This window comes from Mesoplodon bidens (assembly GCF_964165515.1).
Source record: "Mesoplodon bidens genome assembly, chromosome: 10".
In the NCBI taxonomy this organism is placed as follows: domain Eukaryota; kingdom Metazoa; phylum Chordata; class Mammalia; order Artiodactyla; family Ziphiidae; genus Mesoplodon; species Mesoplodon bidens.
This window is the reverse complement of record NC_138172.1, coordinates 77,538,126-77,565,545: the sequence shown is the minus strand read 5'-3', so window position 1 is coordinate 77,565,545 and position 27,420 is coordinate 77,538,126. Positions and strand designations below refer to the sequence as shown.

Sequence of the window (27,420 nt, the reverse complement as noted above, 5' to 3'; positions counted from 1 at the left end):
GTCACTATAGAAGTCATTAAGGTTAAATAAGGTCCTAGGAGTGGGGCCCTGATCCTATAAGAAGAAACACCATGGAGCCCACCTTCTTGCTCTCTGTATGCATGCATTAAGGGAAGGCCAGGTGAGGAGAGAGCAGGAAGACAGCCATCTACAAGCCAGGAAGAGGCCTCTCACCAGAAATGGAATTTGTTAGAACAGTGATCTTAGACTTTCCAGCCTCCATTACTGTGAGAAAATAAATTTCTGTTCTTTAAGCCACCCGGTCTGTGGTATTTTACTACAGCAGCCCAAGTAGGCTAGTACCCCATGGAGACTATCATCAGCACCTATGTTATAGACGAGAAAACTTCGAGAAAAATTAATAAGTTGTACAAGGTCACACAGTAAGCAGTAACCAGCTTTTAAATTCACCTCTGTCTGATGCCCATGTTCTATCTGCTTTATCCCTTTGACTCTCCAGTAGGAAAAATTGGTGACTATCCTTCAAGTGTGATTTGAGACACTCTATTCAGCCCTTTTAGGATCCAAAACACGTCTTTAATCATCTGTTTCCGTTCCTGAAAAGCCACCATTGTTCCAAAGTCTCCTCTCTTTTTTGTCCCCCTCCTATGAAATTCTGAAACGCCTAAATAGAATAATATTTTAGCCAAGGAATCTGACGTGTAGCCCCCTCTCCAAAGGTACAGCCCACCTGAAATTTAGAACATGCATCCAATTATCTAGACTCAATAAGGAGACCAACCAGGCCTGACCAGTTTGCCCACCAATGCAATTGTATTACAAACAAACATCAAACAAGGAGGCTTGAATCAATAAGTCGTCATCATTAAAACTAAATGTAATTATTATATAATTTAGAGCTACTTAATTCTGTTGTAATTACATCTTAAAATTCTGTTGTCATTACAGGCATGATGAAAGTTTACTAACAAAGATAAAACAAAGAACAAAGTCTCCATCATGTCCTTGACTTTTTCTTCTTTGAGTCTCATCAACACTAGCAAGCCAGGCACAGACCTTCTCAAATGCCCTTGTTGTCAATTAAATATCCATGCGGACATACACACTCACAAAAGATTTCAGACTATGCGTCCTGGTCCTAAAAACATGTAGACAACTCATCTATTAACTTTTTCAGCCATTCTTTACTCAAAGAAACCCCTACCTCAGTTACAATACACCCAACTGCCCCAAAGTAGAAACTTGGGAGCCATCTTTGCCTCTTCTCCCTTATAGCAATCAATTTCAGTAAGTTCTGTGGATTCAGCCTCATAACCAACACTCGAAACCATCCACTTCACACTCTTCCCAATTATCCCCACCCCACCACAGGTCAGCATCACTAACCCCTTTAAAACTGGATCAGCCTCCTAAGTCCCCCCCCAAACCCAATTCACTTAATCTAGGGTGAGAAACTTCAAGAATGTTTAAGGAGTGCAGAACAGTAAGACATTACTAAAAATTTTCTGTTTTTATATTTGCCATACTACAAGTTTCTCTATGTGGTCTTTTATGTTAATGCTGTCTTCATGGAGTGTCTTAAATTCTTAGCAGGACCTCAGATTTGTGATGCTTTATGATTTGAGGACAAGTCACTAACTTCTTGGAGCTTTGGTTTCCCTATCTGTAATATGATGTCACACCTTGAGGATTAACATCTCAAATTCTAAGGTTCTATGATGTCTTGAAGAGACTTACTATCCACTTCTAAGATGTTTTTTGCTTTCATAGGGATTCAGTGTGTACATTTGTGGGGCTAGTGCAGGGTCCCCAACCCCCAGGGACCGGTTCCTGTTAGGAACAGGGCCGCACAGCAGGAGGTGAGCGGTGGGCGAGTGAGTGAAGCTTCATCTGCCGCTCCCCATCGCTGGCATCACCGCCTGAACCATCCCCCCCCCGGCCCCCCAGCCCCCATCCATGGAAACATTGTCTTCCACGAAACTGATCCCTGGTGCCAAAAATGTTGGGGACCGCTGGGCTAGTGTATTTAGACTGTTTTATACTTCCTGACTGAAATCTGTCTCTTTGGTATTACATGGTCCACAAGAGGGCGCCCACTTTCTAGCAAATTGGACATTATAGCCTTGGTTTCACAGAAATCTTTCTCTTAAATCTCACAGAAATTCCAGCAAGCACAAGATGATAAGCAATTTACAATGCACTGGTAACTTATTTAGATATTTCAAATGATAATTGTTAGTACAAATAGATTTCAATTTAAAAAAATGAATGTCCTCACAAATGGGATGAATTTGTGATTTTACCCATGATGTTGGAGTGATGAAACATGTAAAATTCGTATGAAGCCAGGCTTGAAGTTCTATTCAACGCTATAGAGAATCCCCAGTTCCTTAACTTACCAACTTCTTACTCAATCGTCGTGCCTCCCAGTTACTTTTGCTTGATCTACCTCAGAGGGTTGTTGTGGAGATTAACTCAAAGCAGAGTGAAGTAAGTCAGAAAGAGAAAGACAAATACCGTATGCTAACACATATATATGGAATTAAAAAAAAATGTCATGAAGAACCTAGGGGTAAAACGGGAATAAAGACACAGACTTACTTGAGAATGGACTTGAGGATATGGGGAGGGGGAAGGGTAAGCTGTGACAAAGCGAAAGAGAGGCATGGACATATATACAGTACCAAACGTAAGGTAGATAGATAGTGGGAAGCAGTCGCAGAGCACAGGGAGATCAGCTCGGTGCTTTGTGACCGCCTGGAGGGGTGGGATAGGGTGGGTGGGAGGGAGGGAGATGCATGAGGGAAGGGATGTGGGAACAGATGTATATGTATAACTGATTCACTTTGTTATAAAGCAGAAACTAATAAAAAAAAAAGAAAATCAGCAAAAAAAAAAAAAGCACCAAGATGTATATAGCAACTTTAATCATAATAGCCCCAAACTAGAGAAAACTGTATGTCCAGCAATAGTAACAGTGATTAATAAACTTTGGCCTATTTTAACAATTAAAAAAAAAAGCATGTGAAAATAACTTGAACTAGTACCTAAATGTAGGCTACTGTTTTTAGACAGGAGTTTATTGCTGAAAAATCAGGACTTGGGATGTGTGTTAATTATCTTAATTATAATTCAATATTTGTAGGAGAAAAAAGGCCAAATGATATCATAAAAGATCCAGTTTTTCTTCTTGAAATGTATTTATTTGAAATTCTCATCAAATAGAAGAAAGATGCTCACGTAAATAACATGTTAGCTGTCAACAACATCATCCTTTTTATGCTTTTTATGGTGATTATCAATATAAGGCCATTGGGTCAAACATTCTCATTGTAAAAATGATTCAAGGCAAAATTCTTTATAAAAACAGCACAATCGTTTGGAGAGCAACTAAGTAGTTTTGAAGGAAGACTCTTTCAAACATTTAGAGAAGTTGATTCAAAGATGCTCACTTATGGAGTTTAGGTAAATTATAATGGGGTTTGGTGATGGAGAGTGGTGATGATGAAGGGGGAGGGGTAAAACTGACAGGGAAAAGGCAGGGGAAGAGAAAGAAGTTGGGGGATTTAGTGGAGGGGGTTGGGCAGAGGATGGACAAACTGATAGTCAAAGGGACCCTGCAGGCAGGCAGACATTAGGTCGGCACCCCAGACACCAAAAAGCAGCTGCCAGGCAAACCAGACACTGAGAAGGACTTAAAATATCTCATCAAAGGCAAAGGAGCCACTCAGGAGGCTGGTCAGGGCATCAGGAGAAGATGTGAGAGAGGACATTCACAAGGACTTCTTATATGAGGTTGTAGAATTAGTAGAAAGAACATGGGCTTCTTCCGTATGGGTCTGAGTGACTTTGAGAACATGAATTAATGTCTCTGAGGCTGTTTCTTCAACTGTAAAATGAGGATAATGATTCCTACCTCTCAGTGTTGCTGTAAGGATTTAATGAATTAATACAGAGAAAGCCACACATGGTAAGTACTACAAAAGCATCATCAGGATGCTCCTACCTTCTCTTCATCGTCATTTTTATATTCATCATTATCGCTATCATTACCATCAGTATCATTGTCATCACAGTTTTTCTTCTAAGGCTTGATGATGGAAGCCCTGAGGTAGATGTACCTAGTTAAGGCTTATATGCCGTCCCATGCATGAAAACAAAATTAAAACCAAAACTCTGGTAAAGTACAATAACATACACCAACCCTGTGGCCAAGCAATTCTACTCTTATTTACCAAAAAGAAATGAAAATATGAGTAAATAAAAAGTCATGTACCCAATATTTATTGCAGGTTTGTTTTTCTTTTTGCCTTTTTTTTTTTTTTTTGTAGTAGGAACATTTAACATTAGGTCTATCCTTTTCACAAAATTTTAAGTGCACAAAACAGTATTGTTAACCACAGGCATGATGTTATGCAGTAGATCTCTGGAACTTAATCATCTTGCATAAATAAAATTTAATTCCCATCAAATAGCAACTTCTGATTTCCCCCTTCCCCCGGTTCCTGACAACTACCAATCCACTTTCCACTTCTACGAGTTTGACTATTTTATATACCTCATATAAGCGTAATCATGCATTATTTGTCCTTCTGTGATGGGTTTATTTCATATAGCATTATGTGCTCCAGTTTCATCCATTTTGGTGCATATTGCAGGATTTCCTTCCTGTTTAAGGCTGAGTAATATTCCACTGTGTGTATACACTACAGTTTCTTTATCCATTCATCTGTCGATGGACATTTAGGTTGTTTCCATATCTTTAGTTATTGTGAATAATGGTGCACTGCAGTTTTAATCATAATGGTCTCAAACTGGAAGCAACTCAAATGTCCATCAAGTGATGAATTAATTTAAAAATTGTGCTGTATTCATCCAGGGAACAAACTACAGATGCAATCAATAACATAGATGAACCTCAAGCACATTGTACTGAATGAAAGAAGCCAGACACTAAGGAATGAATACTAATGATTTACTTAGATGAAGTTCAGGAATAGGCCAAACTAATTCATGGTAAACAGGAGTCAGAACAGAGGTCGGGGGGGTGGGGGGAAGGGGATGGTAGAGATTGACTGGAAAGGGGTCTGGGGGAACTATCTTAGGTTATAGGAATATTCTAGTCCTATTTGGGGTGGACATTTCACAGGTATACACGTTAAAGTGCTCTTGTCAGCTTTGTGCATTAGATGTATGTAAATTAAACCCCAATAACATTTTAGTTCTTTGGAAAAATAAGACAAAACAGATCAAAACAAACAAGACTATGATATTTAACGCGCCCAAATGAGCTCACAACACAAAGCCAAGCTACCAAGATATAGTGGAGACCGCACACACAGAGATAGCTTCCCTGGCAAAGAGACAGAAGCAGAGAGCGATGAATAAAGCTAGAGCAACTTTCCAGAAGAGCAGTCACATGCAAAGCCATTCAGAAAAATAATCAGCGGACAGACGCCACCCGGCAAAGGCTTCCCTCTGTGACAGCTGAATTGTCATCAGGCATAATCAAGGTCTGTGAAAAGGGTTGGAGGGGCACATCCTGAGAATCTGTGTATTTTCTATTAAAGTGTCTATTAACTTGTCTATTCACCCTGCAACAAGGTCCTCTGCTCTCCCTGCAAAGTATGTCCACAATCTGCCCACTTTTCATGGCCTTTGCTGTGGCCACTGCAACCCAAGCCACCATCCTCTCTAGCTGGTTATGACAATAAGCTCAGTTAATGTGTCCCAGCTTCCACCCTCCCCCTCTGCAGCCTGTTCTCAGCACAGTAGCCAGAGAGACGTGGTTCACACTCCCCAGTGGTTTTCCATGATCCTTTAAGAGAAGTGCCCGATTCTCACCTTGGCCCCCAAGGTCTATGTGAACCTGCTCCTGCGCACCTCTCCAACCACAGCTCCTTGCCTGGGGGCCCCCCCACCCCACTCCATGCTCCAGACACAGTGGCTTCTTACCATAGCTTCGACATTCTCATCTTGTCCCAGGCACAGGGTTTTCTAGTTGTGCCTGGAATGATCCTTCTCCACAGCTTTTTGCTTTGACTTCACTGAGGTCGCTGTTCTGATGGCCTCTACTTGGAGGTACCTTCCCTGACTCCCCTTTACAAAATGACACCTCCAGTTACCACCTTTCCTATTAACCCAGATGATGACTCATTTTATGTGTCAACTTGTTTAGGCCAAGGGGGTGCTGAGAGATTTGGTCAAGCATTATTCTGGGTCTTTCTGTGAGGGTGTTTTGGGATGAGATTGACATTTAAATCCCTATATTGAGTAAAGCAGACTGCCCTCCCTAATATGGGTGGGCATCATCCAATCAGTTGAAGGCCTGAACAGATTAAAAGGCTGAGTCTCTGCCAGGTAAGAGAGGATTCTCATGCCTATTGACAGAGAGAGAGGGAGAGAGAGGGAGAGAAAGGGAGAGGGAAAGAGAAATCTTCTATCAGTTCTGTTTCTGCGGAAAACCCTGACTAATACAACTTGCTTAGTTTTTCCCACAGCACCTATCACCATCTGATACACTGTCTATTTCTGAATTTATTTGTTTATTGCCTATCCCCCTCATGTAAGTTCATGAGGGCAGGAACTTTGTTTTATTCTCTGCTGTATTTCTACTGCCCAGCACATAGTAGGTGCTCAGTAAACGCTGAACAAATTGTTCTATTTGAAAGGCTGTCTAAGAATACGCAAAAGGCTTTCTCTCACAACACCAGACAACTACAGTGGGGCTCCTCCGCTTTTGTTACTCATGAGAATCCATAGGGACCTTTTAGAGACTTGATTTTGTGCTTTTAAAATATGATTTTGAGAAGAGGCCTGTAAGCATCACCAGGCAACCAAAGGAGTCCATGGTACGAAAAGGTTAAGAACTTACCCTGCTCAAGGAAAATGGCTTGAGCGCAGGAATGACATCTTCCTCATCAGTCACAGCACTTAACACAGTTCAGAGACTCAATACATATTTATTGAGCAGAGGGAGGGATGGGGCTCCTGGGTGAGCCCAGCAGTTCACAGTGGCTGAGCACGGCCTTTGCGCCAGACGCCCTGTGAAACGCTGCCCACGCCTCTGGCACTTAATTGTCACAGTAACAATCTTTTGAGGACAGAATATTATTCTTCTCAACTCACAGATGAGAAGTTTAGAGACGTTAAGTTTCCAAGGTTAAACACCTCACAGATCCATCTGACCGGGAATCCAAGTTCTTATCCCCTGGGCTCCTCTCCCCTGGGCTAGGCCAGCACTTTCCCAGCTGGTCTTCCTGTCTGTGTTCTTGCCCTGCTCCAATCCATTTGCAGTGCCACTAGGTCACCCCACCCTGGCCTGAAGTCCCTCTGAGGCTTCTTGACATCATCCAGGTGCCATCCCACGGCCAACTGTGAGCTGCCTTCATTTACCCTCCAGGGAGCCCCCTTCCCCACCCCGTGGTCACCCCTTTCACAGCCCATCTTCACTTGTGATTGTTTTGGGTTAACTTCCTGCCTTCCCAGCTGGACAGGATCTAGACTGTTTTGCTCATTTAAGGCCAGCACCTTGCATAGTGCCTGGGCCATGTTGATCATTAAATGATGGATCCAATCTATGAGTAATAAAGATATGATTATCTACTGTGAAGAATCCATCTATCTATTTTCTATGAAATGTCTAGAAAAGGTAAATCTATAGAGAAAGAGGGTCATGTTTGCTGGGAGTGGGAATGTGGAGTGACAGCCTATTGAGTAGGAGGGATCTCTTGGGTGTGATGAAAATATTCTAAATGTTCTAAAATTCCTAAAATCATTGAATTTTACATTTATAGTGAGAGCACTTTATGACATGTACTTTATACCTCAATAAAATTGTTAACAATAACAACAAAAACACCTAGTGTTGGCTAGCAAAGAATCAGCCAGTTCCAGAGATTTCTCTGATGGCAGGAAAGATACCCCCAAATTGTATGCAGCTTAACATTTTTGTAAAAGCAATATGCAGCATCAAAGTTCACTCTTTCATAGGAAACCTTAACTTCTCAGTGGAAGGTATCTCACTGCTTTGGATTCTTCAGGGTCTGTGATCAAGTTTCATGGTGACAGATAAAGAAGCCCACAGTCACATGATCATGAGAAGTCCAGGACTGAACATTGAAAAAGAAATCTTTGTGGCTTAGTTTGCTCGAAAAGCAGCACGACGTGCAGAAGTAGGAAGATGAGAGTAGAAGTTGTTTCTCCGATTTCTGAGCCCTTGGGACCAAGTTGCTAAACAGTCACATGGTTCTTAAGAGGGTAGAAGGTCTCTGATTTCTCTTCTGCAAATTTAGCAAGAGTTTGGAGTTTGGTAGGCTAACATGGAAGAACATAGGTGGAAATAGGCGGGCCTGGACCCCAGTCATATTCCAGGAAGGAGCCGCTTCTTTGCCCTGATCTGGTCAAATGAGATGGGGCAAGAGATAGCTTGCCCAGGGGCTACGGCTGGACCTGGGGTTGCCACACGCCATGCTCTGGTCCCCAAACAGAAAAATCACAGTACTTCTCAGGCTCAAGGTCCATGGAGAGCTCAAGGCTGGCTGCCTCAAAGCCCCTTGATCCTATGGAATCTAGGGCTGCCTGAGGGTGGGGGTCAGAGCAGCAAAGCCAGCGGGGGAGAAAGTTCCACTGCTCCAGCTCTGGGTGTCTCTTGCTGGGTGTTTGCTCTTTTGCCCTGGAATCATTGGTGATACCTGATGGCCATGTAGTTGGTCTGCATCATTTTATAAGATGGAAGAAACAAGCCTTCTCAGGAGGAATATTGATGCAATGACAGAGTACTAGACTGGAACACGGAAGACCTGAATTCAAAGGCTAGTGCTACAACTAATCAGCTGTGTGACCCTGGGAAAATGAGTTTTCCTCTCTGAGCACCTGATTGTCCATCTGTAAAATGAGGGGTTTGGGTTAGATGGATTTGAAGGTCCTTTTGCCTCTGATACTAAGAATATTAATGACTCGAATTTCTTAATCATGGTGCCAGGGATACTTGCATTTATTCCTAAGAGGCAGGCATAGTTTTCACTGTTCATGAATAAGGAAACTAGGGATAAGGCAGGCTAACGGAATTGCTCGAGTTCAAAGTGCTTGGAAGCTGAATTGCTTGGACTTGCCCAGCTCTGTCTACACTGGGTCCTAAACCCCAACTACACGGCAGAGTGTGAGGGAATGTTCCTCATTCCCTGGCTTGGGGGCACCACAGACACTTCCAGAGGCCACTCGCTGCTACAGAAAAGCTGTAGTTTTTCCCCCCAGTGTTATATCTAGAAAACTTTTAATATACAGAAAATTAAAAGAAATTTACAGAGAACACGGTTATACCTATTTCCTGCTAGTTCTTACTGCTCACTTTGTCACCTCTCCAGCCATCTAGTCATCCCTCTGTCCTTCCATCTTATTTTTTGTGGAATCCTTTGGTTTTGATTAATTTTGAGAAAGGTTGCTCCTGTCAAGTTTTCTCAGTTCTTTCTTCCTGGTCATATACCATTTAATCATTACAAGAGCTAATGCAAAAGAAATTGGAGAGAACAGCTTCTATTCTCTACATCATCTTCCTGTTTCTGCACATCATGCTAGTCTTCGAGCAAACTAAGCCACAAAGATTTCCTTTTTAATGTTTTGTACTGGGATTCCCATGACCATGTGGCTCTGGGTTCCTTTATCCTGCCTTACAGATGAAGAAACAGGCTCATAAAAGTTAGCAGCTGGCTGAGTGTCACTTAGTTGGGAAGCACTGGAGCCCAAGCCTCTCTGGGGCTAAAGCCTTGACTCTTACCCTTATGCTCTCATACCCTCTGACATGGCACTTTTCCAAAACATAGGCATTATGCTTTCACTTTAAGCAATCTTCATTTTTTTCCACTGGGGATTTTCTCCATAGGCAAGTAATAGCTTTTATAGCCAAACGAGACAAAACAAAAACAACTCAGGGTTCATTCACTCAGTTATGACATGATATTCAAACATGGTATCTTAAAAGAGAATAATAAATTATGTGGCCCTTCTCTCATAAAGTTTACTATTTATAGTTTGGTTTTGTGTGTGTGTGTGTATGTGTGTGTGTACTTGTGTGTATTCCGTAATAGCTGTTGCTTTTACAAACCAATGCCTTTGGAACTCAGTTCACAAGCTTGGCTGTTTCTTTTTTATTTCTTTTTGTTTGCTCATCATGCTCTCGAAATGGAAAAAGAAGTTTCATCAGGGTGCATCAGGGTAAGTGTCAGCACTGGTGTGATATGGGATTGTTCAGATTACTCAGCGTGGCTCTCAAGACCCAAGCTTATTATCCTCAACCTATCAGCTCAGCTCAAACAAGTACACAAATTCTGTTGCCAACCTGATTGAGTAGTGGGGTGACATGACGCTATGTGAAATAAGCCAGTCACAGAAGGACAAATACTACATGATTCCATTTATATTCCATTTATAAAACAGCCCAACTCACAGAAGTGGAGGGTGTCTAGCAGAGGCAGCAGGTACCAGGGCCCAGTGTGCAGAGGCAGGGTAGCACCATGGATGTGTGGCCAGGCTGTGGACCTGGATTAAGTCCAAGGCCCAGCTCTGGCCTCTGCTAGTTATATGACTTGGGCAAATTACCTAAGCCCCCTCAACCCCTATGTTCTCACTTATAGCAACATCTGCCTCACAGAATTATTGACTGGGACATAGTAACATGCCTGGCACACGCGGTATATATTACCAGGCAGTGAGCAGCCCAGGTTGACAGGCACCAGGGGTCTCTAAGGATGAGAATTCAGAAGTGAGCTTAGATTACAGGCTTGGGATCAGATAACAAACATTCTATTCTTCTTCATAATTTTGATTTCTGTATTAACTCCATTTTAAAAGTCTGTCTTTTCTCTCAGTATGGTAGCCCCATATAAATAGTATTATTCTTGATCAAGTGACTTTAAGAGTCTCCTTATTGAGAGATTTTTTTAATCCACAGTTTAGTCACTTTACCTTCTGAATTTGCCATCTCTTTACTTAATTACAAAAACGTTTGTGGGGGGAGGGATTTAGGAGTCAAGATATTATTGTCTCCTAAGGCAATATTGCAATAATCAAAGAAGAGGAACTGAATGATCATTTTAAGTATTATGGGATGATTCAGTGTGAAATATGGGATCTGGTTAACTCATTTTTTTTTTGTTGGATGTTTTGGTCTTCACCCACGAAGTTCCTCTTTTCAGGGCTTTTAAGTGAACGTTGCCTGCCAACAGAGTATACAGGACAGAAACAGAAAACAAAGTGTTGGCCTGAATTCATAAGGTCAAGGATGAAAGTCAGAACACCGGTAAGAAAAAACTTTAGTAATGTTTTTGGCTGAACCCAAGCTGTTTGGGACCTTCTCTCTCAAGCAATGCCAAATAATTGATGTTATAAAGAAAAATAAATCCCACAAACCTCTTTGATATCATAACTACCAAACAATAGGATTGTTGACTGCATTTTTCCTGTTTTCTTTCATGAAGATACACCCTAAGTGCTCTGTTCTGTGGTACAGTTCTTGGAATCTGTTCAGTAAATACTGATTTTTAAAAATAAGATATAAAAATTTTCCATGGCCAAGAAAAGATTTCCACGTAATTTAAAGACCCTTAAACATGGAAAGCATTGTACTAAGCGCTTGACGTGAGTTATCGCATTTAATTCTCCCCACGATGCTATGGTATAGACACTCTATCCTCCCCCAAGTTACGAACGGGGAATCCAGAGAAGTTAAGCAACCTGTCCGACATCTCTAACCCTGAAGGGTTAAAGCTCCATTCAATCCAGGCAGGCTTTAAAGGTTTTATGAGCATCAGCCATGTGGTTTAGGGCAACTCACTCAACCTCTCAGAATTTTAGTTTGTGATGTCAGCTGGGTACAATGATACCTGCCTTGCAGGTGTGTCGTACAGATTAGATATAATATGGTACGTGTAAAGTGCTTAGCACAGAATCTGCATCGCAACAAATTCTTCGTACAAGGAAGTTATTTTGGTGTCCTCTTTCTGTTGTTCATATAAGCTATACAAAAACTAATGGGACAAGAAATATATTCCTTCTCCTAATGCCTCGATGAAGATAACAGTGAAAGGGGGACTCAGTGAGGACACTGGGAGGCCGTGGGTTATGGAGCACGTGAAGGACCCTAAGAACACTTACTGCAGTTTGGCCCAGGTCTGTCCAGCCAATGGAAGATGGGCTATTCTCTGTGCCATGACACTAGGCAGAGGGGGTATTTATGGACTGAACACTGGAGAGCCTCACTCAACCTATAAAAGGCATCCTTCCTGGATGCCTTTGGGATTCTCAGGGAAAAACTGAGCTCACGCCTATAGTAATACAATAGCCATTACATGGACCAGGTACACAGTGCTGATGCCAGCATGTTACACATTGTGTCATCCACACAGAAACCAGGAAGAAAGGATTATTTTGCTTATTTCATAGGTGAGGATACAAACCCAAGTCTATTTGACTCATAAGCCCATGATCTTAAAATACTGTGTTTATGAAGAATGACTGGTTGTAAGGGAAAAACAACCAGTTCAACGTGCTGCAAGCAAAAGGGGAAATCTCATTATGAAAGTGGTATCTCACAGATTTCCTGAGAAAGGAGCCAGAACTGGAAACTAGAAAGTTGTGGGCTTGCGAGCTCTCTCCCTCCCTCCCTCCCTCCGTCCCAATCTCTCTCTCTCTCTCCTCATCTTTTCCTTCTCTTTCTAGAACACCCCTCAACCCGTCCTCAGCCCTATTACAGAACTAGCTACTCCACACTTCTGAGGTTATACGCTATTTGTCCCTGCTCTCATGAAGACTTCAAGTTCCCAGGAGAAGAATATTTTTTTAATTCTTTTTCTTTTTTTATTATCCATGTGGGGTGTGAAAGCTGATGAAGGGCCACAGAAATTCCTGAGTTCAGCCTACTCTTACGTCGGAGTCTTGTGTACCCCTGGAAGTTGCTTAGGCGACTGTTTAGACACCTCAGGGCAGCCGGCTTTACTGTGGGAGTCCTGGCTGTTAAAATACCCTCCCTTTTACTACTCCCACCTCTATTAATTCCCCTCCATGGGTCCCCCGCTGGCTGAGGGAGCAGAACAGGCCCCAGTGTCTCCCCGTCCCTCCCATCCCAGCCTCTGGCCCACGAGCTCTAGTCATCAATGCTACTCTGAAAATGGACACCCAGACCAGATCCAGACCAGATCTGGCCACCCTCCATGTCTGACCTCCAGGCCAGATTTCAGTGCCTTTTGGTCAGCCCAGCACCTGGGGGCCAGTGCCTGGAAGGACAGATTGCCCCAGAGGAAGAGCCACCGGGGGTCACTCAGGGGACAAAGACAATGATGAAGGGGGAAGTGCGAGTGAAGATGCATAAGGACCCCAGGAGCATCCCAGCTGAGATGGCAGATGCAGAACCTACAGCTTCCTCTCCCTCTGGACCCAGCTCAGAGTCACATGTCCTGAGATGGCCTTTCTGAGGGCATGTGGCCAGAGCCGAGGGTGGAGGGGAAATTGTGAAAAGGGGGCTCCTTGAGCAGGCGGAGGTCTCTGAATTGGCAGAGGGCTCAGTGAGGGGAATGGGGACCCAGTGAGGGAGGAGGCTTATCTGTGGGCGGGCCATCAGTGAGGGGGCCCCATGAGAAGACAAGACTCAATATGAGTGATGAAGGGGAAAACTATAGGACTTTTTTTTTTTTTTGCCAATGTGGGGGGCTCAGTGGTGCAGCCTGGGCCCTTTTCCACACACTCCCCCCCCTCCCTCCTTTCCCTCCTTCTCCCTCCCCCCCCTTCTCCTTCCCCCTTCCCCCTTTCCCTTCTCCCTTGGCCCACAAGCCTCTGCATGGGCTATGGTCGGTGGTGGGGGAGAAGTGTGAACTTGCAGAGAGGATGGAAACTCTGCACAGAGGTCAAGGGCAATGTGTGTGTGAGGGTGAGTCAGGATGGAAGTCAGAGACCCCCATGTCCCCTGAGTTTAGCCTCATCCCCCAGAACCGGCGGGCCCAGGGTCTCCTCCTTCATACTCCCAGGAGAAGATGTTTATTGGTCCAGCTGGAGTTGTTGCCACTGGTTGAGGACTGACTGAAGGATGGCAAGCAGGAACTATCCCTGTGGATTGCAGGGACTAGAGAAAGGAAATTGATGCTCGGGATGGATAAACACTAGACAAGGCATCCTGCACACCTATACTGCTTTCCTATAAGATGCTCAAGCATTTATTTATTTCAGAAAATTCAACTAAACATGACCTATATTAACATAAGCATTGAGGAGTGTGTAATTAAGATGATGTTTGGTGCCTAAACACGTTGATTTAGGCAGAAAAATTAGTAAACCTAGAAAGTGCCATTTCAAGTACACTAGGCCAGCTGCCTGGTAGAGGCTCTAACTATTGTCTGGTTTCTAGTGTAGTGCTGTCTGATGGGGGAAAAAAAGCAAGCCACCTATATAATTTTAAAAACTCTACTAGCCACATTTTTAAAAACACTGAAAGGAAAAAGGTAGAATTCATGTTAGTAATATATTTTATTTAACCCAATATCTAAAATATTATCATTTCAATATGTAATCAATATTATTAATGAGGTATTTTACATTTTTTGTTCTAAGTCTTCAAAATATGATATGCATTTTGTATTTATAGCGTATCTCAATTTAGATGCAATATTTTCATTGGAAATATCTGATCTGTATTTAGATTTCCTAAAATATACAGTTGACCAAGTAGAGTTGTAATTACATGTTCCAGTATTTTATGCTAGCTCCCATTATTAAGTGGAAAAAAATTAAGGTTTTTATTTCTCACTGAGCTAATCTATTGTCCAAATTGTTTCTCCTGTGTAGAAAGGATCATTGGTAAAAATGGCCCTGCTGAGACTGTGGGTTTCTACCCCAAGCAAAAAAAAAAAAAAATAGCTGGAAACTCAGAGCTATATCTCTTCACCGCTTTGCTTGGTCTATGTGACAACAAATAATTTTTTTTTCATAGATTAACTGACCTGAGAATGTTGGACATTTTTGAGATATTGTTGTTACAATACTTTTTTTTTTTTTCATTGAAACAACCAAGTTTCCTTAGGAGAAGATTTTTCTTGGCCCCTGAAATGCTATAATTGCATCTAGGGGTTCAGGAGATGCTGACGGTGCAAATCACTGGTGAAAAAATGCAAGTAGCTGACGTTTGTCCCCTCTTGGTAGTACTTAGGGACAGCAGGTATGGGCAAGGAGGAGACAGCCCATGTAGCGAGTCCCCAGGCCAGACTTCCAGATTGAACAACAGGTCAGGAGCTATCGGTAGAAGCCATGTGGGTAATTAATGGTCTAGGAGTAAAATCATGTCAGGACAACACACACCAAACAACACCTAGTCTGGTGCCAAGGAAAGTCTCCTGCCAGAAAACCCGGCTCCAGGTCCTGGGACGCCAGCCTTCTCACACTCTCCTCTCCTTGGTATTGCTGAGCCCGGTGGGGCCTCGAGTCTTATTCTTTTTCTTATTAGTGTTTTGCTTTGAGGAAGGAAGTGACAGCTCCAACTCCCTCTTCTTGGAATCCCAGCCTTCATCCCGCTGATCAAGCCGCAACCCCTTCTGCTTGGTGGCCTCGCGGTGGTCCCGGCACTGGGGCTCAGCCCTAGGAGAGGGGAACCAGCTCTCAACCCCCCAGCGCCCGTGGACTGGACAGCCTGCCCGGCCTGCAGAGGGGCGTCTCCTCTGCCCTCTACATGCGGCATGGGCACCTCCGCCGTCCAGTCGAGGAGAAAGGCAGCCAAGTTCAAGCATTTCCAAGTATACACTTAGGGAGGTCTCAGACACTAAAGAAACTACTCTGAGGTGGAGAAAAACAGGGTGCCCGGGTGGGATGTCCAGAGAATCAAAGACAAGCACTTAGTTTGAAGTGCTTGTCAGTTTTAATGACAGTGGCTGCACCACTAAGCACCCCCTGCTCATTTTTAAAGTGCTCACATCAGCAGAGCAACCTGCATAGTATGGGGAGGCTGTTTTCCTTCATTTATTTTTTAATTGCATTTTTTCCTAATTATAAAAGCTATGTCTGTTCATTGTAGAAAAATTTAAAGTACAGAAACAGGTAGGGAAGAAAATAAAAATTATAATCACGTACGTATTGTATGTATAGATGGATTTATCTAAAGAATAGTTAGATGATATATATAGGTAGATGATAGCCTCAGAATCTTAGAACAGGTGATAGATGGAGAAGTAGATGAATCAATCGTCATACACACACGGATGATGGGAAGCATACAAAAACACTGTTTTGTATATGAGGCCAAAGGTGAATATGTGACTTGCTTATGGACACTGGTGAAAGCCCATTCATGGACATAAGATTTGAGCCAGTATGAGGGCAAATGAAATTTGACAGGACAAATGATCATACAGGCAGGGCAAACAGTATTGTAAGTGCAAAACATGATAAAAAGCACAATTCACTCAGAGGACAGCAAACCTGCTTGCTGCTCAGCCCTCGTGCCCCCAACAAGCTGCAAGTGACCTCTCCATATTCAGACCACAAAGCCTCCCTCCTCTGACCTGCTCTTTTGACCTTGTCACTTTCTATCTTGTATTAGTTTTATTTATGTAAACAAGTTCTCTCTTCTCCCAGACAGGGAGCTTCTTAGTGTTCAGCACTGTACCTGAAGTATCTTTAAATCCTTTCCAGTATCTAGTTCAATGCCTCTCTAATTTTTATTTTCTGTAAGGTAATGAGGACTTTTAAAAAACTGAAGTATAGTTGATTTACAATGTTGTATCAGTTTCTGGTATACAGCAAGGTGATTCAGTTTTATATTACATATAAGAATATATATATTCTTTTTCAGGTTCTTTTCCCCTTATAGGTTATAATAGGATACTGAATATAGTACTGTGCTATACAGTAGGACCTTGTTGTTTATCTTTTTTTTTTTTTTGCGGTACGCGGGCCTCTCACTGTTGTGGCCTCTCCCGTTGCGGAGCACAGGCTCCGGACGCACAGGCTCAGCGGCCATGGCTCACGGGCCCAGCCACTCCGCGGCATGTGGGATCCTCCCGGACCGGGGCACGAACCCGTGTCCCCTGCATCGGCAGGCGGACTCTCAACCACTGTGCCACCAGGGAAGCCCTATCTATTTTATTTATAGTAGTGTGTCTCTGTTACTCTCAAACAATAGATTTTAATAATCTAAATAATCTAAAACAATATAGTTCCCACCCCAAACTAGCCATTTCAGTAAAGAATTGGTAAAAACAAGTCAAACAACAATTGGTTGGATTTCCTCGTTTCGTTTTCATCAACCTGAGACTACTGAGTTGGCAAAGACCTTGGTCACTGGCTCCTATTTCTCTGCCCTTTATAGCTGGAAATAAAGGAAACTTACTGCTCCAGGAATGCTACACAGGCTTTCTGCCCATAGATCTGTGCAATCCTCTTTGGTGTGTCTCCAAAGAAGTCAGGGGCGTCGATGGCGGCGTGCAGGGCATGGAGAGTTTTGAGCACGTTCAGATGGCCCGATTCAGCTGCGAAATGAGCGGGGGTCCAGCCCACATCAGTTACCAGGCAGGGCCTGGCCCCGTGCTCTATCAGGAGCTGCAGCACCTCCATGTGTCCTTAGATGTCCCAAGAAGAAACAAAAGGTTAGGGTGAAAGTGTCTCTGCTGGACCAAGGCCAGAGCTAGCCTAGGTGGCACAAAAGAGGGGGAGACGTTTGCCCTTGAGGTCCCTCCAGCTTCCAAGCATCAACCCCTCCTCTCTTCTCCCTCTTCTTACCAGGCACTCAGCACCCCACTCTTACCCTGTGGCTCCCACTCTTGGTCTGAGCCCTCCAAGGATTCCCTCTGTTCCTTCCAGGACACCCCCCTCTCCTGTCCATTCTTGCAGACCCTGCCCAGGAATCTTGCTTTTTCTTCCAAGTCACTCTACCCTGACCTGTGCTAACACCCCTAAGGCTCACTCTGCTTTCGGCATTCTCAATGCCGACTGCAAAACCAAATATTTGGCAACGACATGGATGCACTTTGAGGGCTTTATCCTAAGTGAAATAAGTCAGACAGAGAAAGACAAATATCATATGATCTCACTATATATAGAATCTAAAAACAAAAAAACTGAGCTCACAGATACAGAGAACAGATTCGTGGTTGCTGTGGGTGGGTGCAAGATGGGTGAAGGTACAAAAGGTACAAACTTCTAGTTATAAAATAAATGTCATGAGGATGTAATGTATGGCATGGTGACTATTGCTAATAATACTGTATTGCATATTTGAAAGTTGCTAGGAGAGTAGATCTTAAAAGTTATCACAAGGAAAACAATTTGTAACTATGTATGGTGGCAGATGTTAACTAGACTTATTGTGGTATTTCACAATATATACAAAAATTGAATCATTATGCTATATACCTAAAACTGATATTATGTTGTATGTCAATTACATCTCAATAAAAAAATACATCAAGTCCCACTTACATGAAAGCTAGCACAGATTAAGAGCACAGGTTTTCTCGTCAGAGAGATGTGGGTTTATACCTGACAATAAATACCGCTTGCTAATCATGGCAACCCAGATGAGAAACAAACATCCGAGGTTCAGTTTCCTCATTTGCCAGTTAAGGATATATTCACTTACCTTACTGAGTTCTTGTGAAGCACAAAAGAATCACAGGCGTAAAGTACACAGCCCAGCATATAGCAAATGTTCACTGACAGGTGCTTTAGCATAGCTCCCATCACTTTGTACTGGAAAATTCTCCCAACGGATTTCTCTGCAGCCAGGCTTGCTTCCCACCAACCCATTCGCCATACGGGAGTCAAAACAAATTTTTAAAAAGCAAAGTTGACTGTAATACTTTCCTAACATTCTTCAATGGTGTTCTATGGCTGAAGGTCTTGACAAGCCCCTTGGCTGAGTTTTTGCCACGATCCTCCTCCAGTTCTATAACTGAGCCTTGTTTGGCGTGCCCCAGCCATGAACAGGACAAAGTTCCTGTTCTGCCCTCAAGAGGGCAGAAGGCTAACTTTAATTGAGAGTCTCTACGTGCTCGGCAGTGCACATTCGCTATCTTACTGAATCCTCACCACAAGATTCCAAGGCAGCATTACTGCTCTCTTCATACAGATGAATAGACTAAGTCCTGGAGATGTTAAATAACTTGCCTAAGGTGCTACAACTAATAAGTGGAGGTGCCAAGATTGTAATGGGACCCATTCATTCATCTGGCTCCCAAGAAATGTTCTTTCTACTACCCCACACCGACTACTAACTGGGAACCTCATGAACAGTGGTCTCGAAGGGATGGATCTACGTAGACATTGCCTACTCACCCTTGATTGCAGCCCAGTGAAGTGGGGTTCGGTCATTCCAGTCCACATCCTTGTAGTTTGGGTCACAGAAACCTTTCTTCAAAATCTTTTTCACTGAATTGTAATCCCCAGCAGCTACAGCTTGGTGGAGTTTTGTCATGTCGGCCAGTTTGGTCAATTCCATGACCAAAAAAACAACTGTGGGAAAAGCATGCCATTTAGGAAATTCTCTGCAACACTTTCTTCCTAGGGAGTGATTCCATAGGGTTCCTGATTGTTTACTTTCTTTCTACCTTATACCTTTGCATCCAGGGCTGCTTCCTGTGCATGCCCTGCTGAGTGTGTATTTGGACCTTAGCTCCTGTGGTTAGTGCTTGCCAATCCCCTATCCAAAAATGACCAATGGTTCCTTTCTGCCTATAGGATTATAGGCTAAGTTCATGGGCTGACATTTGCTCATTGGCCTCAAACCTCTTCCCAGTACTACTTCCCACTCCTACTCAAAAGTGCTAGCAGTGTGACTCTCAGTTGTGTAATTCTGTGCCTTATCTTTCTCATCTAAAGAATGGGTATAATGGGCTTCCCTGGTGGCTCAGTGGTTGAGAGTCCGCCTGACCATGCAGGGGACATGGGTTCATGCCCCGGTCCAGGAAGATCCCACATGCCATGGAGTGACTGGGCCCGTGAACCATGGTCACTGAGCCTGCGTGTCCGGAGCCTGTGCTCCGCAGCGGGAGAGGCCACAACAGTGAGAGGCCCATGTACCGCAAAAAAAAAAAAAAAAAAAAAAAAAAAGAATGGGTATAATTAGCCAGGGTCTTTTGAGAATACAAGGACAATTCATGTGAGCAGTTTATACTGGATACAGAGCAGGTGCCCCATGGAAATTAAATATTATCTCTACACCAATTCAGGAGATGGACAAGATGAAAACTTAAAAATAAAATGGCTAAAAATTGTTTACAACATTAAGACACAAACCAACAGTTGTCAAACTACAGTCTATAGACATTTAGAACTCCCTGGGATGCTTCTGGGGGATCCATGAGGTCAAAGCTATTTTCATTATAATATTAAAATGTGATTGGTCCTGTTCCCTGTGCTGATAATTGGTCTGATGGTTCAAAAACAATGATGTAGAAAACCTCTGGTGCCTTAGCACAAAGCGAGGCAATGACACCAAACACCTAGCAGTCAAGGTATTCTTCACCACCCCATACACAGAGTTTTTGTTTTTGTTTTAAGGATAATTTTAGTAAAGAAATTAAAGCAGTAAGAATTATTTATATTAAATTCTGACCCCTGATTACATGACTTCATAAAAGTGTTTTTATCATATTATATAATGAAATGTGTCAACATTTGGAAAGTCTGCATAACTTCATGAATCAATATTTTTTATATGACAAGTGTATGATGTTACCAAATCATGCATGGGTAAAGAGATCTATTCAAGACAGGCCAATGAGTTTTAGTGAAACAGAGTATGAAAAGTACATTGCGATCGTTTCAGATTCTAACTATAATTTAAAACCCTACCACGTGTCCAATTCTGGTGTAGCATCAAAGAAGAACATCCACAATTATCTGAAAAGTCTATAAAATATTCTTCTTTTTTCCAACTTTATATATGGGTAAACCTAGATTTTCTTTATATACTTCAACCAAAACAAAAAACTGAATGCAGAAGCAGATGTAAGAATCCAGCTGTCGTCTTTTAAGCAAAATATTAAAGAGATTTGACCAAAAAAAAAAAAAAAAACTAAAACAGTGCCACTCTTCTCACATATTTTGTTTTAGAAAATATACTTATTTTCATAAAACTATTATTTATGTTATTGTGTATTAGGTTTATTACAACTTTTGTAAATGAATCAAGAAACATTTAAAATTTTTCTCAGTTTTAATATCAAATAGGGTAAATACTGATAGCTATAATCCACATCAAAAAATGCTCTCTGGGGTTCACAGTAAGTTTTAAGAGTAAAGAAGTCCCGAGACTCAAAAGTTTGAGACTTATTGATATAAACAAATAAGGGGCTGAGACAGAAAATAAAAGAACAAAGAGAGAGTCACTTCAGGTGAGGCCATGGGGAACGTCTCTCTGATCTCAACATGCGAGGTCTCAAGAAGAGGTTGGACAACTCCTACAGAACACCTACTGAATGCTGGCAGAAGACCTCAGACCTCCCAAAAGGCAAGAAACTTCCCACGTACCTGGGTAGGGCAAAGCGGAGAGATTCCCGCAGAGAGGATTGGTGCCGACCAGCACTCACCAGCCCTAGAGGCTTGTCTGCTCACCCGCCGGGGCGGGCGGGGGCTGGGAGCTGAGGCTCGTACTCCACCCAAAAACAACAGAAAACACTTTCTTCTCAAGTGCTCATGGAACATTCTCCAGGATAGATCATATCTTGGGTCACAAACAAGCCTTGGTAAATTTAAGAAAATTGAAATCATATCAAGTATCTTTTCTGACCACAACTCTATGAGACTAGATACCAATTACAGGAAAAAAATCTGTAAAAAATACAAACACATGGAGGCTAAACAATACATTACTAAAAACCAAGAGATGACTGAAGAAACCAAAGAGGAAATCAAAAAATACCTAGAAACGGCTTCCCTGGTGGCACAGTGGTTGGGAGTCCGCCTGCTGATCCAGGGGATGCAGATTCGTGCCCCAGTCCAGGAGGATCCCGCATGCTGTGGAGCAGCTGGGCCCGTGAGCCGTGGCCGCTGGGCCTGCACGTCTGGAGCCTGTGCTCCACAGCAGGAGAGGCCACAGCAGTGAGAGGCCTGTGTACTGCAAAAAAACAAAAACAAAAACAAAAACAAAAAACCTAGAAACAAATGACAATGAAAACAGGATGACCCAAAACCTATGGGATGCAGCAAAAGCAGGTTTAAGAGGGAAGGTTATAAGAATACAATCCTACCTCAAGAAATAAGAAACATCTCAAATAAACAACCTAACGTTACACCTAAAGCAATCAGAGAAAGAAGAAGAAGAACAACAACAAAATGCCAAAGTTAGCACAAGGAAAGAAATCATAAAGATCAGATCAGAAATAAATGAAAAAGAAATGAAGGAAACAATAGCAAAGATCAATAGAACTAAAACCTGGTTCTTTGAAAAGATAAACAAAACTGATAAACCATTAGTCAGACTCATCAAGAAAAAAAGGAAGAAGACTCAAATCAATAGATTTCGAAATGAAAAAGGAGAAGTAACAACTGACAGTGCAGAAATACAGAGGATCATGAGAGATTCTACAAGAAATTATATGCCAATAAAATGGACAAACTGGAAGAAATGGACAGATTCTTAGAAAAGCACAACCTTTTGAGACTGAACCAGGAAGAAATAGAAAATATAAACAGACCAATCACAAGCAATGAAATTGAGACTGTGATTAAAAATCTTCCAACAAATAAGCCCAGGACCAGATGGCTTCACAAGGGAATTCTATTAAACATTTAGAGAAGAGCTAACACCTATTCTTCTCAAACTCTTCCAAAATATAACAGAGGGAGAAACACTCCCAAACTCATTCTATAAGGTCACTATCACCCTGATACCAAAACCAGACAAAGATGTCACAAAGAACCAAAACTACAGGCCAATATCACTGATGTACATAGATGCAAAAATCCTCAACAAAATACTAGCAAACAGAATCCAACAGCATATTTAAAGGATCATACAACATGATCCCAGGAATGCAAAGATTCCTCAATATATGCAAATCAACCAATGTGATAAACCATGTAAACAAATTGAAGGAGAAAAACCATATGATCATCTCAATAGATGCAGAAAAAGCTTTTGACAAAATTCAACATGCATTTATGAAAAAAACCCTCCAGAAAGTAGGCATAGAGGGAACTTACGTCAACATAATCAAGGGCATATATGACAAACCCACAGCCAACATCGCTCTCATGGTGAAAAACTGAAACCATTTCCACTAAGATCAGGAACAAGACAAGGTTGTCCACTCTCACCACTATTATTCAACATACTATTGGAAGTTTTAGCCACAGCAATCAGAGAAAAAAAAGAAATAAAAGAAATCCAAATCGGAGAAGAAGAAGTAAAGCTGTCACTGTTTGCAGACGACATGCTACTATACATAGAGAATCCTAAAAATGCTACCAGAAAACTCCTAGAGCTAATCAATGAATTTGGTAAAGTAGCAGGATACAAAATTAATGCACAGAAATCTCTTGCATTCCTATACACTTATGATGAAAAATCTGAAAGAGTAATTAAGGAAACACTCCCATTTATCATTGCAACAAAAAGAATAAAGAATAAAATACCTAGGAATAAACCTACCTAAGGAGACAAAAGACCTGTATGCAGAAAACTATAAGACACTGAAGAAAGAAATTAAAGATGATACAAACAGATGGAGAGATATACCATGTTCTTGGATTGGAAGAATCAGCATTGTAAAAATGACTATACTCCCCAAAGCAATCTACAGTTTCAATGCAATCCTAATCAAACTACCAATGGCAGTTTTCACAGAACTAGAACAAAAAATTTCACAATTTGTATGGAAGCACAAAAGATCCTGAATAGCCAAAGCTATCTTGAGAAAGGAAAACAGAGCTGGAGGAATCAGGCTCCCGGACTCCAGACTATACTACAAAGCTACAGTAATCAAGACAGTATGGGACACAAGAGGGAAGAGATATGGGAACATATGTATATGTATAACTGATTCATTTTTTATAAAGTAGAAACTAACACACCATTGTAAAGCAATTATACTCCAATAAAGATGTAAAAAAAAAAGACAGTATGGTACTGGCACAAAAACAGAAATATAGATCAATGGAACAGGATAAAAAGCCCAGAGATAAACCCACACACATATGGTCACCTTATTTTTGATAAAGGAGGCAACACTATACCATGGAGAAGAGACAGCCTCTTCAACAAGTGGTGCTGGGAAAATTGGACAGCTACATGTAAAAGAATGAAATTAGAACACTCCCTAACACCATACGCAAAAATAAACTCAAAATGGATGAAAGACCTAAATGTAAGGCCAGGCACTATAAAACTCTTAGAGGAAAACATAGGCAGAACACTCCATGACATAAATCACAACAAGATCCTTTTTGACCCACCCCTTAGAGAAATGGAAATAAAAACAAAAATAAACAAATGGGACCTAATGGAACTTAAAAGCTTTTGCATAACAAAGGAAACAATAAACAAGACGAAAAGACAACCCTCAGAATGGGAGAAAATATTTACAAATGAAGCAAGAGAAAGGATTAATCTCCAAAATTTACAAGCAGCTCATGCAGCTCAATATCAAAAAACCCAAACAACCCAATCCAAAAATGGGCAGAAGACCTAAATAGGCATTTCTCCAAAGAAGATATACAGATTGCCAACAAACACATGAAAGGATGCTCAGCATCACTAATCATTGGAGAAATGCAAATCAAAACTACAATGAGGTATCACCTCACACTGGTCAGAATGGCCATCATCAAAAAATCTACAAACAAGAAATGCTGGAGAGGGTGTGCAGAAAAGGGAACCCTCCTGCACTGTTGGTGCAGCAGTTGGTGGGAATGTAAATTGATACAGCCACTATGGAGAACAGTAAGGAGCTTCCTTAAAAAACTAAAAATAGAATTACCATACGACCCAGAAATCCCACTACTGGGCATATACCCTGAGAAAACCATAATTCAAAAAGAGTCATGTACCACAATGTCCATTGCAGCTCTTTTTACAATAGCTAGGACATGGAAGCAACCTAAGTGTCCATCGACAGATGAATGGATAAAGAAGATGTGGTACATATATACAATGGAATATTACTCAGCCATAAAAAGAAACAAAATTGAGTTATTTGTAGTGAGGTGGATGAAACTAGAGTCTGTCATACAGAGTGAAGTAAGTCAGAAAAGGAAAAACAAATATCGTATGCTAACACATATATATGGAATCTTAAAAAAAAATAGCTAGCTAGTGAGAAGCAGCTGCATAACACAGGGAGATCAGCTCTGTGCTTTGTGATCACCTAGAGGGGTGGGATTGGGAGGGAGGGAGGGAGACGCAAGAGGGAGGAGATATGGTGATATATGTATATGTATAGCTGATTAAATTTGTTATAAAGCAGAAACTAACACACCATTGTAAGGCAATTATACTCCAATAAAGATGTTTAAAAAAAAAAGAAAAAGAAAAGCAAGTAGAGTTCTAGATTGGAAGAGAAGTAAATAATTCAGTTAACCTGAAATGCCCTAGTTGTTATGATGGCGTTGATTTCCTGGTACAAAGGGAAAGGACCAGTCACCAAGACTAGGAAGTGAAAGGCACTTTTCTCCCAAAGTGTCCTAAGCTGGGTCCCAAAAGGATGAATAAGAGTCATCTTAGGGACCAATGTTGGCAGAGGATCCCAACTCAGGCACACAGCGGGGAGGCACATTCTGGAAAGTGCAAGGAACTCCAACTTTAGTGTGTAGACCAAGAGTCCACACACTTTTCCTGTAAAGGGCCAGATAGGAAATGTTTTATGCTCTGTAGGTCAAGAGGCAAAATCAAGACTCTTATGTAACAAGAGAAAAACTCCCGCCCTGTTTACCAGTTGTGGACCATCATGGGGGAGGAAGCGTTGGTGGTGGTGGGTGAGCATGCTTTGTGTCGAGAAGCCCTCAGCTGGAGACATTCTCAGGGCAAAAAGCTTGAGGGCGAGGGGCCTGGTCCATGGGTTGGTCACTTTTGCTCTGCCCCACTGATGCCCAGATCCCAGCACGCCCTCTCTCCTCTCCAAAAGCCCTACCACCTCAGGTCGACAGCTGGCAGGAGACAAAGTGACTTGCCTTGTGTGAGATCCCACAGCTCAGTGGCCGGAAGTTCCAACAACAGAGTTCCCAAAGTGTAGATGGTGACCAGTAGGACCCCGGGCAGTGGCTAGGCCCAGCCTTGGGCTTGGGAGGAAAGTACTGGAGGCAGAGGAGGGAACAGGGGTAGAGAAAGTCACCTCAGCTGGCTCTCCGAGGCTCAAAGTCCTTGCCCCACTGAGGCCCACCACCACTGGAGGTACCCATGGGCCTACAAAAACAGGGTGTGGGCCAGGAGTCAGATTGGACCCATAGACCATAGTTTACCAATCTCTGATGTACATAAAGTATCTGGGATCTTGCTGAAATGCAGATTCTGATTCAGTAGGTCTGGGATGGGCCTGAGATCCTGCCTTTGTAACAAGTCCCCACGGCAACTACTAGTGCATCGGCCACACTCTGAGTAGCATTGTCTCTCTACAGGCAGGGGAGAGAGCAAGATTGGAAACCTGAAGTCAGATAGAGGCAGTGAGGATGTTGTTCTCCACAGAAGGACTACGTGAGAATCACTGGTAGGTTTAAAACAATAGATGCTTGGATCTCAGCCCAAAGAGGTTCTGAATCTCTGAGTGTGCAGGACATGTCTTTTGCATGAAGTGGGTACTCAGTACATATGTTGAGTAACCAAAGATGACATGGGGTGTGTTTTATCTTTTTGGCTTGTTTGTTTTAGTAGAAAATCTTGACACTGGAGCATTTGATCAGTGATAAAAGAAAATGGTAAACAGAAGTGCTAGAGGATTTCCAACCTGCAGGAGTCACAAAAAGTCACAATGTGTCTGGGAGTCTCTTTGCTTGCCTTTCACACAAACCTTTAGTCAGGTTTATGTAGAAATCAACCCCATTTGTTTTGCAACTGAGTTCATATCAAGGATATTCCACACGTTCTCATGGGGAAGTTGCAATTCAAGTAGAAGTTTTCAATGGAATACAAATAGAAGATTTTTCCAAAAAAAAAATATGTACAGGACCAATAAGAATATGAAAAGATGCCCAGCATCATTAGTCATTAGGGAAATGCAAATCAAAACCACAGTGAGACACCATTTCACATTCATTAGGATAACTATAATTTAAAAGCCAAATAATAACAAGTGTGAGGATGTGGAGAAACTGGGACCCTCATACACTGTGGTGGGAATATAAAATGGTGCAGCCACTTTGGAAAGCAGTTTGATAATTCTTCAAAAGGTTAAACATGGAGTTATCATATGACCAGTAACCCCACTCCTAGGAGTAAACCTAAAAGAAGTGAAAACATATGTACACACAAAAACTTATACACAAATGTTTATAGCA

The 27,420-nt window shown here is 42.1% G+C and overlaps 1 protein-coding gene across 1 annotated transcript; it reads right to left on the bottom strand.

Annotated features, from left to right (window-relative positions):
• Nucleotides 1–15,377: 15,377 nt before the first annotated feature.
• Nucleotides 15,378–19,429, bottom strand: ANKRD66 (ankyrin repeat domain 66; the record flags this gene model as incomplete). Its single annotated transcript, XM_081246806.1, has 3 exons — nt 15,378–15,576; nt 17,324–17,552; nt 19,267–19,429. 3 exons carry the CDS (start codon nt 19,427–19,429, stop codon nt 15,378–15,380), a joined length of 591 nt encoding a protein of 196 aa, XP_081102932.1.
• Between the last annotated feature and the right edge of the window lie 7,991 nt (nt 19,430–27,420).